Raw genomic sequence first — 11,611 nt, 5'->3', positions numbered from 1 at the left:
TGTATAAATACATTTTTCTATATTTAAAAGTAATTAATATAGTAAAATTTTTAAAAAGTGCACTTACATAAGATAATTTTATTATTACATCATCAATTAATTATAGCTTTTAGGTATATATTAAGAAATATTTTTATGATACATATATTAATAAGCACATTGGAAAAAATTTGTATTCTTTTTATTCATTAATGTTTCAGCTAAATATAATAAATTGAACAAAAGTATCAATTATGTAATATTAAAAAGCTTTTAATACATACATTACTTATCTATTTCACTATATTATTTAAGTGTTATATCCCACATCTGCCAAATAAAATTTATTTTTTTTATATCTTTATATTTTATATATATAGATATTTAATGTAATAGTATTAAACTTATTTTAGATATATTCAATACCCACATACCATTATATTCATATGTAACTCATATTTAAAGATATAAATATAATTTGATCTAAAAATTATTATTTACAGTAATGTGAAATAGGCACTTATTTTATTCTTAACCACTTTTATCTATCCATTTTTTAATGGAATATCAAAAAACAATTAGTGTAAATTTTATTGTCACAGAGAAAAATATATCGATAAGCAATAATTTAGTTTTAATAAATTACAAAATGTTTTATACCAAAAGTTTTTCTATCAAAACGTTTTATATAAAAGTTTGTTTTAATTATACTATAATATATATATATATATATATACTGAATATTTCTAAATACATTATACATGTATCTTATATTCAAATTTCAAAAAAATAATTTATGTCTACTTTCTTTATAGTTGTTATAAGAGAATAAGTATCTTATGGAAGTTTTAAAATTAAATTTTGTTTAAAATATTTAGTAATTAAGATTAATTCAAGTAACATATAAATTAGTAGTGAGAATATTACATTAAAATTTTCTAAATTATGTAATTTCATAATTAATTTGAATATTAAAGCACTTTATGTAGGCATATTTTGACTTCTGTAACTTCTGTATTTATTTTAGAAATGTTTTTTCGTTTTTCCTTCTTTTAAGTAATAAATAGGACCTTTTTAAATATTTACTTATACATATCTTCTATCAAATTTTCATATTTTTTATAAACAACATTCCTTTTAAGTTTAAGCGTTGGTCCCAATTCTCCAGTGGCATGTGAGAAATCCTTTGGTAAAATTTGGAACTTCTGTACTCTTTGTGCATTACTTATAGATTTCGTATTGGCTCTTTTAATTGCTTTATCAATTTCTTCATATACCTAAGAAAATGTAAAGTTTATAGATAATGTTCAATAAATATCAAAATTTATTCTCAATTTACTAAAGCTTTTGGTATATACAAACTTACAAGAGGATCATGTGTTTTTAAAACATCAGAAATTGTTTTTGATGTACTTCCAATAGATTGTAACCATTTTAAAGTTTCTTCAGTGAAGTCATCTGTTGGTTCACCAGTTTCAGTATTAACATTAGTCTGAAATATATGCAAATTATATAAATAACAGTAATGTAAACATTATAATACTTAGAAATCTCATCTTACCTTTAAAGTAACTAATATGGTAAGATATTTTCGTTTGTCTCCAATCAATAAAGCATTGCTTAATGCAGGCAATTCAGCTAATACTAGCTCTTCTATATGAATTGGTGGTATATTTTCTCCACCAGCAGTAATAATTAATTCTTTTATTCTTCCTACATTCGGTACAAAAATATATTAAGACTAACATTGAGAAATTAAAAAGAATTTGTACTTTAAAATAAGTTTACCTGTAATATGTAAAAATCCATTTGAATCAATTTTTCCTAGATCACCGCTGTGTAACCATCTTTCTCCATCTAATGCTTCCCCTGTTTTTTCAGGTTCATTTAGATATCCCATAAATATGTGTCTTCCATACATACAAATTTCTCCTTCACCATTGCTGTCTGGATTATCTAATTTTGTCTTCAGTCCAGCCATAGTTCGACCAACAGAACCTAATCTGAATATCAAATAGATTAGAAAAAATTAATGTAGTAAATTATCAAAATTTAATTGGATATACATTTTTTTAAATCGGTCATTGCGAATGTGTCCAGAAGATGATAAAAAATATTTCAGACACGAATGAATAGTTTCAGAAGATATATAATTCAATGTTAGTCTTTTGTAGATAGATAAGTAGAATTCCTAAATTTAAAAAATTTGCTATATACGCAAACAACCTAAATTAAAAAGAAATTAATTTAAAAAATGTCACCCAGACTCATTTAACTTTTATTTGAAACATTTTTCAGCATCAATATTTTCAGTTTCTAAAATATTCACGGCAATCAACTTAAATAGGATATCGTGTACAAAAGTAATTAGGTATTTACTTGAAATGATCAGGTGCACTTAAAATATGTCCACCGCTACATTCAGACATTCCATACACTTCAAATATAGGGATGTCTAAACTTAAAAAATATTCTTTGATATGTGTACTTAAGGGGGCAGCTGCAGTAGCGCAATGATGGCATCTATCCAAACCAAGTGCTGTTTTTATTTTGTTAAAAATTAGCCATTTGGCAAAGATATAGCCCCAATGTTTGTGATCGTTACCATTCATTTTATTTACATTGTAATGATATCCTTGAGATGTTGCCCAAGAAACAATACTTGTTTTAATAAATCCAGTATTAATTTCACTTTGCAGTTTAAAGTATATTTTCTCCCATACCCTTGGTACACCTACAAATATGGTAGGTCGTACCTCAAGTAAAGTATTAACTAAACTGCCTTTAAGAGCATTCCTGTCCGCGAAATGTAACGTAGCAACTGTATATATGCAGTAATATATATCGATTACCTAGAATTATCAAAAAAATTATATAATTACAACATATACAGACTGTTTCACATAATTTAGTCAACCAACTAAGCGGCAATTCCATATGCAACAATATATCAAATACGAAGATATAGAATTTTTTGCCCAAGGCTTTGTTTTTGAAAAAATCAAATTTGAAAATTTGTCCACCATTCTTGAACATAGCTAATTATTGGTTAAGTATAAGTAATCAATCAGCAAGAAATTATTCTATATGCAAACATGAGTCAAATATATGTAGAATAAAATTTTTCCGTAAAAATTTTCGTTTTAAAGAAGACAGAGTTTGAACATGTTTAGTTAAAAATTGGCCTAGCACACGCATATGATAAATTTTCCAAATTTACTTTTCTTGAAAACAAAAGATCTTGTAAAAAAATTTTATTGCACTTCCTCAACTCATTTTCACATGTAGAATATCTTTCTGTCGATCATTTACTCTTGTCTAATCCAAAATTAGCCATGTTCAAATACACTTGATAAATGTTTAATCTCGATTTTCTCTAAAAGGGAGTCTTGGACAAAAAATTTCATGTTACATTTTCGTCTTATTTTTGCACGTAGAATCATCATTTACTCTTGACATTATGCGGGATTGCCTGTATAATATAACATATAATTTTAGAAATTTAAAACAAAAAATTTAGATAATTTACCTGTGCTGCAACGTGAGATAAAGGCAAATAAGAGATTATATGTTCATAAGCGGTTTTAAATTTAAAAGTTCTATTCATAGATCGAACATTATGTATAAGATTGTCATGACTTAACATTACAGCCTTCGGATATCCAACTGTACCTGACTGTAAATAAAAGACATATTTGTTTTTATGGCACTTCGTAAAAGTATTCTCATAAAAAATTGATGTTTTGTACCGTGAAAACCAAAGTACAGCATTCATTCGTTGCAATTCTTTTCAGAATTTCGTTTAATTTGTCATCAGATTCTGCTTCTCCAATTTTTATTAAATCATTCCACTGTAAAGAAATTATTATTATTATTCACTTCATAATAATGAATTCGATATCATAGATTATAGATAAGATGATTTACGCTTAAAACGTCCTTTTCGTTCGGTGTGCCGGTGTATTGAATAATTGCTTTTAAATGAGGAAGATTGTGTCTTATTTGTAATATTTTTTCCAATTGTTTTGAATCTTCGACTACTGCTATGTTCGCCTGGCTAGTTTGAAGGCAATGTTGACATGCATCTGGAGTATTGGTTGTATATATTCCGACAGCAATTCCTCTAAATGAATTGCAAATTATGTATGAAATATTGAAATTAAATATTATAGATCTTCCTCAGAAACGTAGATATAGATATTTACCCTGCGTATATAGCGCCGAGATTTGAAAACAACCATTCCGGGCTATTGAATCCTAGAATGCAAACCCCGTGGAATCGTTCTAAACCGAATTTTATAAAAGCCTTGGCCACGATTTTTATTTGATTTTCATACTCGCTAAACATATAAGGTGACGAAATGAATAATTCATGTGAAACAAGTTTTCATACTTTCTCTGTGGATTACTTACGTAAAAGTATATGTTCTTCTGTGACCAGTTTCATCAGGTGTTGCTGCTAGAGCGATATGATTAGGATATTTTTTAACTGTATTTGACAATAATCCAGGAATTGATATGGGATTAAAATCTTCGTTATTTAATTGTATTCGTACACGTCCGTCTATTTTTGTAGTCGTGAAACTATCAGCGGGCAAAATTTGATCAGGTCCTATAAAAATAGAATAAATGACATAAATAATAAATAATGATAACATAGAGGGTGTACCAGCTGAAGAAGGCCACTTAAATATATCCTTTGTTCTTAATACCATAAAAAACGTCTGTAGTACGATTAAATTTGATGAATGATTAAATAATTTCCAAAGCAGAATATCATGGAAGAAAAATTGTTGTTCGCTCATTGTCATTTTTTTATGTACAAAGCGTATATATGCCTGAATCATGACCTTCAGATGAGCTTGAGACAATGTTAGAATAGTATGTAAACTCACGATTTGAAATTTAAAATAAATGAAATGTTCCGAGTGATAGCTTTTTATTTTCAACGTCATTGATTCGTTCGAAGTTTTTAATTATCTCCACATACGATAAACACGATGGACTGTTGCGATCGGAAACTCGTTCTTTATACATACAATCACATAACTTCTCTTACGCGTCGTTTTGCCTTATTATAAATGTAAATCAGCTCAACTCTTTCACGCTTTGAATAACTGGTCAGATTGAAAGTTTTATCAATACATTAATGATCGCTGCCCAGTTACTTAGAGAATGGATTTTGTTCATATCCGTCGATAAACATAAATTAATAGTTGTCACCGAATATCCCTTTCAAAATGTAATAACATAAACCGTAAATTCACATACCATCGAATTATCGTTTTATAATTTCACCATCCTCTTAGTGTTCAAGGTTATCTGAAGATCATAATCCAAACATATTTAAATGCTTTCCTCGTTGCTTCTTAGATAAAAAATAATGGTAATCTCGAAAAAACAAAAAAAAAAAAAAAAAAAAAAAGAAACGAACAAATCAAAAGCTTTCTCTTGCATGATGTTCCCCGTTAGAAATCATTTATATCTACAAACATTTTTCATGGCATTAGAAACAAAGACACAGAAATAATTAAGTAATTTCCTTCAGCTAGGACACCCTGTATATATTATATTCGTATATTCAAAACTTTTTAATACAGGATTCACATAGATACTCACCATCTAGACCAGTTTCGTTACTCGGATAATAGGAATCTTCACTGGCTATATCCTGTAATATTGAAAATACCATTCATATCAATATATCATTCTTCTTGTTTCACTGTGTAAAGATGGTATTAAAAATGAAAAATTAAATTAAAAATTTTCAATTTGCTATTTGATCATTTTCTTACTGTCGTACCTTGTTGTTCATCGTAAATTCTTTTATTGTTTCATTTGTCTGGAGCGGCTGCACCGTATTCATGTTATCTAAAATGACATATTATATGTGTTATAATAGTGTATATGTGTTTGTTTTATAGTATGTATTGTATGATTGAATGCAGTGTGATTTTTTCAAATGCAATGACTAATTTAAATCGAAGATAATAATTATATACGATCGAACGATTTGAATGATTCAATCTCATTACTATATTACTATACATTACGTATTATTATAAATGATAACACTAGCTACATTTCACGAATTTGTTATTGTCGGAAATCGAAACTATCCAAATATATTAAAATTATTGAAATGCGGTATGAACTTAATGTATCTTTCAACATCACGCAAAATTATTTCAAAATTATACGAAGTGCTCTGCACTAAACTTTGTACCAAAAGGTACAGAATAATCTATAGATGTGTCATAATCTTTGACCTCACGATCTCAAAGCATTCAAAATCGTCAACTTAAATGAAAAATGTATGTTATATTATGTATAACCAAATTTTTTATAATTTAAATTCAACAAGTATAAATAATTGATGTAATATCAATATAGTATTCAAGAAGAAGCAAAGTAGACGCGGAAGGAAGTTTAATTTGCGTAATTAAACCGCATCGTGTGAATACAAAGAAGAGAAAAGAAAACTTTCGTGAACGCGATATTTTTGTATGTAATTTTCATTATTATGAATTGTTTACTTATAGCCATTTGTATAATAATGCGAAGTTTCTCATAGGCCTTCAAAATATATTTTTAACAATTATCAGAATAACGATGTTGTAACTAGACTAAATGTGATATTTCTACCTACTTTTTTTTAACTTTCTTCTGTTCTATGTACTCTAGACATGAGATGATGTGAACAAAGTACACTTGATAAATATAACAGTAACAGCTACTCATATCGCGTACAGTAAGTGATAAATTATTTTTAAACGTCAGCGAAGTTTATTTTTTACATGTATGTATATGTAGGTTGAATTTAGATCATACGTTTAGTATCATTACACTGTAATTTCTCATCAAGTGAAAGTTCATCAAATTATCAGTTCAATGATAATTTATAAAATTAGTCGGAATATTCATATAACTTATGTAAATTCTGTGTCCAATAGTTCATCTGTAATTAGTAAAACTCTAACAAATACCTTTGAAAAGTAGAATAACCATTTTAGATGAAATTTGAAGTTCACTGGCCTGCTGAAACTACAAAGGTATTGTTCGACTAGCGAAAATCAATAACAGAATATCGTACTGCCTTTCGGCGGTACATTTAATCTTGTTCTCGAATTTTTACATCTCAATCCCGATTTTTTAAACAACAAAATAATTTTTACTGTCACAAAAAAGCTTCAGCACAAGATTACATATTAACAACATTATTTCTTAATGTATTCGTGGAATCTATCGACGCGAAATTGAGCGAAAATACAACTTAGGTGGAAATTATTCAAAGAATGTCGAAGGATTCAGCAATTGAGTGATTTATAATCGTTTTTAAATCCTTTTGTTGATTTTATAAACGACATTGACCGTTAAGCTAAATGCATATCTAAAAACTAATAAAAATCACAAATAAGGTGACGAAGAATAAAAAAAAGTAATTGGACTTTATAACATATTACATAATTTCGTGTCTCGTAGCAAAAGCGAGATGCTGTAAGAAGGAAGATTAAAAAACGAAATATTCATGCATCATGTATCCATATCAATATTTCAATTTTATTTACCGAATACTACTACGTAAGACAAGAGAAGAAATCCCTGTTATTATTAGATGAAAAATAGAAACGACATGACATTGATAATTTCAGATTATGTAACAACAAATGATATTTCCCTGTTAATATGTAATTAAAGTCAAATTACAACTTTAATATTTAATTAACTTCGGAAATGAACAATTTTATTCGGAATATAATTTTTTAGTATGTATGAAACTTAAAAAGATATCTCAAAACCGACATGATATTTATTATATGTTGTTCCTTCGAAATATATAATTAATTAAATTATGAATCTAAAGAATTCTTTTTACCTATATCATTTATTTCTAATTCAAAGTTTAGAACAAACAATTTTCAATCTGTTTTTATTTGCAGTCTGATTCTAAGTTTATGTAAAATATTCTAATAGTGTTTTACGAAAAAGTAAGCATAATAATCGTCATATTAGTTATTATAATTATTCGTTGTAATTAAAAGTTCATTAATTATAGGCGTCAAGTACAGTCTGTCCGATAATAGTGTATCATAATAGTGTATTAACGATACACGATATATCTACAAAAATTAATATATTTTTGATACGATTATCGATTACAGATACAGGTAGTGACCCCCATATTTTTCGACTGTAGTCTTAACCTCTTTGGTACCGATCAACGTCATATCGTTGTTAGCAACAGTTGCGAAAAGTGTCAACAACGATATATCGTTGCGTATACGATGACGCCTTACTATTTGAATCTCATCTCAAAATAACTTTATAAAACGTTATAAATGGTTGAATTTTTCTGCAGAAGTCCTGTGTGAGGTGTTCCACAAATTGAAAAAATTGTTTAGGGGTTTAACTTTTTGTTATATTCTGCGATGATTGATACCGAGATTGTGTATATGCTAATGCCGTAAGGTAAAAATTCGACACGGCAGATTTGCTTGAAGCCTTAGTCACAGGTTGTAGATAATACTATTTAGAATAGAGTATCTTCTTATGTTTCACAAAATAATCTTACATCGATAGGACGAGAATCAAATTTTTGGTGGGCCTGTGCGAAGTTCACGCACAATTTGTAATCTGTGCAAAATTATAAATTATCTGTGTGAATAATAATAAGTAAATATTACACATTTTCAATAGCCGGATAACTATAGATGTTTATAATAATATTAGAATGTTATTTCAGTGATGTTATACCAGCTCACTTGTTTTCGAGCAAGTAATCCTCCTGGCGCTTACTGTGCATCATGGGATTATCAATTAGTTTTGTGTTTTGATATTAGAAATTTTGTTACAAATAATTGAGAATGCAATATTTATGCTTTACACTACGTGTTCTACATCAAACTATGACTAAACAATGATTCTTCTTATTTGCAAATACTGTTTATAAAAGAAAACTGATTTTTCCATTTTTCCTATTGATTGTGGATAAGTATTATTAGTATAATTTTCAACAAATATTGAAATACAATTGGCATTAATTTATTTTTTCTTTATTTCGTAATATGTTCCGTTTTAAATTTTGTAAATATCATTCTTACCAATATCAACCTTACCAAATTACATCAAATTGGTTCGGTATTCTTTATTTAGGTACAATTCTTTCGGTCGGCGCAAAAAGGGTTAATAGACCACTTTGATAAGTTCTTAACCTTAAAATACGTTTTGCTTTCAATTTGTGCTTTATAATAGACCAAAAAAAATTATTAATGGGATATGCATTGGGTTTGGGACTGGGGCATTTGCACTGAGACAGCCAATCCAACACAGTGATACCGTTCTTCGTTTAGTAGCTTATTCATTTCAGAAAACTGTAATCTTTTTAATGATTAAACTGAGAGCACTGTGTATATTTAGATTATTACAGTCTCATCGTTATTAAACATCAATTTGCGTAAATATCGCCAGTAAGCTCTTATGAGGCTGTATAAAGCTATTATTAAAATTTATAAATGACTAAACGTAAAAAGAAATAATGTTAACGTTATTGATATCTTTGTGATAGAAGTTTCCTTCTATCCCAACTCTCTTTCCCTGTGTTCCACTGGGAATAGTACCGTTAATCGTTACTACAATCCGATTCATTCGAAAACAAGAAAGTGGGTCTATGAGCTCGAATAATTTATTTTATGAAATTGCGAAAGAAATGGAAAAAGGCTATTAAGAGTAATTGTTAGTATTCAGTCAATGTAATGATAATGAGCTTTTACTAGTATTTTATCAACAAATTAGCAACTTTTATTTTAACGAGTAATTATACGAGTTATTATAAAAAATATTACAAAAGAATCGTAAAGATAGTCATTTAAATAAGGAATATAAACACATATATATAGTATAACGTTTCACTATGTTCAGTGATGTTTATGTTTCATCGCTTTATTATTTATTCTATGACGATTTAGAGTAAATGACAATATTTGATAAACGCAGTCATTAAGCTTTTTCTATTGACGTTGAGATTCGTGATTGGTCGATTCCTCAACTAAATAAACATACGATCCCATTAATTTAACCAATCAACGGTTTATTGCAAAAGGATACGTTTCTTTTTGAATCAATAAAGCATACTTTTTTACCTCTTTCTAATACCTCTTATAATATTAAAACGACTAAAAAAGAATTATAAGACGATTGAACATAAGGAATCAATGGAAAGTGACAATCCGGAATTGCTGATCACGCTATATAAAATTTTACATACGTATATGTATATAGTGTATCGAAGTTAATAAACATCACATTCATATACATATCGTTTATGAATTTGTTATACCGCAGAATGCTTATTTCTCTTGTTCAATAAAATATTACCGTTAAATTGATTGATTATTTATTACACATTACATAGTAAATTCAATTAATTATTCAAATTCATAAATATTGAGATATAAATATTTATAATAATTTTTACATTAAACTTCGTAAAATTACAAGATAAAAATGAAGATTTATCTTTATTATTTTAAAAATAAAGATATTGCGGTTGAATAATAAACTTTTCTATAAATCGCGTCAGCAGATGTGGTTACCTTGGTTCCTGGTTTCCTTCTGAGTGACAATTTTATAAGTTGACGAATATACAAAATATATTTGTATCTCTTGAGACTTCCACTAGATAACTCCGCACGGTACGAAAGTTCTTACGATACTGATGAAACTCTGAGTTTACCGCGCTAATCCACAGTCAACTTACGATCTGTATCATATGAAAATTTTACACTTGGAACCGACAATTACATAAAATCTTCTTACCATGTGGTAGGAATTTGTACTTTATATGGAAATGAAATCATAATTACTTGCACTTTGTACATGTTTCAATGAAACGTTTAAACATATTCTAAATAACGAATAATTGGATAAATCTTTCTTTTTGAAAAGATACAAATTCATCTTCAATGGAAAAATAAGATAACATTTTATATTTTTCTTTTGCTATGTGCTATGGTTATTTGTAACAAACAAAATATTTTATTTTTTTGGGCATATCTTTTACTGAATTAAACAAATTATATGATTTTTTAAATTTCAAATATATTTGTACATGTATACATTAAAATATTAAGATTTTATGTTTAAATATGAATATTTTATAATTTTTACAATTAATTATCTTATAGATGCAATACATTTGATTTTAGATTTGCTGAACAAATTAAAATGCGAAATTCAAATTCGTATGTATTTGTTATTATATATCCAAATTTTATTAAATTTTAAAGAAACACGAACATTTAATAGTTAATTATGCTGAAATAAACTGTTTGAAATGATAGTACATACATATGTAGGCGCGCACAAAATTCTTCAAGTTATCTACATGCGCAGAAGATGGTATGTAGTATGTACTTACAAATAGGTTAAAGAATTTTGTTGCCTGTAAGGTTATTATTACTGATCACATAATCTTATTTCTCACAAAATCAAGTTTGTAATTGTGGAACGTGATATTTTCATCGAACAATACAAAATGCCAGGAACACCGATGAAGGAAGAAAACGATACGTTACAGAAACTACAAATAACGGAACGCCCTCCGGTTGTAAACTGTGAGCCTGTTGTGCGAGAA

At 27.7% G+C, this 11,611-nt stretch overlaps 1 protein-coding gene across 3 annotated transcripts; it reads right to left on the bottom strand.

Annotated features, from left to right (window-relative positions):
- Positions 1 to 164: 164 nt before the first annotated feature.
- Positions 165 to 11,543, bottom strand: LOC126869451 (long-chain-fatty-acid--CoA ligase ACSBG2). Of its 3 annotated transcripts, XM_050626013.1 has the most exons (14): positions 11,396 to 11,526; positions 10,572 to 10,738; positions 5,783 to 5,850; positions 5,599 to 5,650; positions 4,393 to 4,591; positions 4,185 to 4,319; positions 3,907 to 4,102; positions 3,729 to 3,830; positions 3,509 to 3,655; positions 2,359 to 2,831; positions 1,768 to 1,982; positions 1,541 to 1,692; positions 1,346 to 1,471; positions 165 to 1,256 (listed from the first exon to the last, which is right to left on the bottom strand). In XM_050626013.1, the coding sequence occupies exons 3-14, from the start codon at positions 5,843 to 5,845 to the stop codon at positions 1,062 to 1,064; spliced, it is 2,055 nt and encodes a 684-aa protein (XP_050481970.1). In that variant the 5' UTR covers positions 5,846 to 5,850; positions 10,572 to 10,738; positions 11,396 to 11,526; the 3' UTR covers positions 165 to 1,061. The 3 variants fall into 3 exon arrangements, with proteins under 3 accessions (XP_050481970.1, XP_050481971.1, XP_050481969.1); XM_050626014.1 differs by lacking the exon at positions 10,572 to 10,738 and having other exon boundaries at positions 11,396 to 11,543; XM_050626012.1 differs by lacking the exons at positions 10,572 to 10,738; positions 11,396 to 11,526 and adding an exon at positions 6,966 to 7,015.
- Between the last annotated feature and the right edge of the window lie 68 nt (positions 11,544 to 11,611).

Source organism: Bombus huntii, chromosome 9 (genome assembly GCF_024542735.1).
Source record: "Bombus huntii isolate Logan2020A chromosome 9, iyBomHunt1.1, whole genome shotgun sequence".
In the NCBI taxonomy this organism is placed as follows: Eukaryota; Metazoa; Arthropoda; class Insecta; order Hymenoptera; family Apidae; genus Bombus; species Bombus huntii.
Note: the sequence above shows the minus strand (reverse complement) of the source record. Positions and strands in the feature narration are given on the sequence as shown.

Bases quoted from the DNA above. Each gene is read 5' to 3' on its own strand.
- LOC126869451 (XM_050626012.1), bottom strand. From the start codon at position 6,987: ATGGTTATTCTACTTTTCAAAG. The intron at 5,851-6,965 runs GTATTTGTTAGA...ATGTCATTTTAG, and splicing joins GGTTATTCTACTTTTCAAAG to ATAACATGAATACGGTGCAG. The intron at 1,257-1,345 runs GTAAGTTTGTAT...ACATTTTCTTAG, and splicing joins TAAAAACACATGATCCTCTT to GTATATGAAGAAATTGATAA.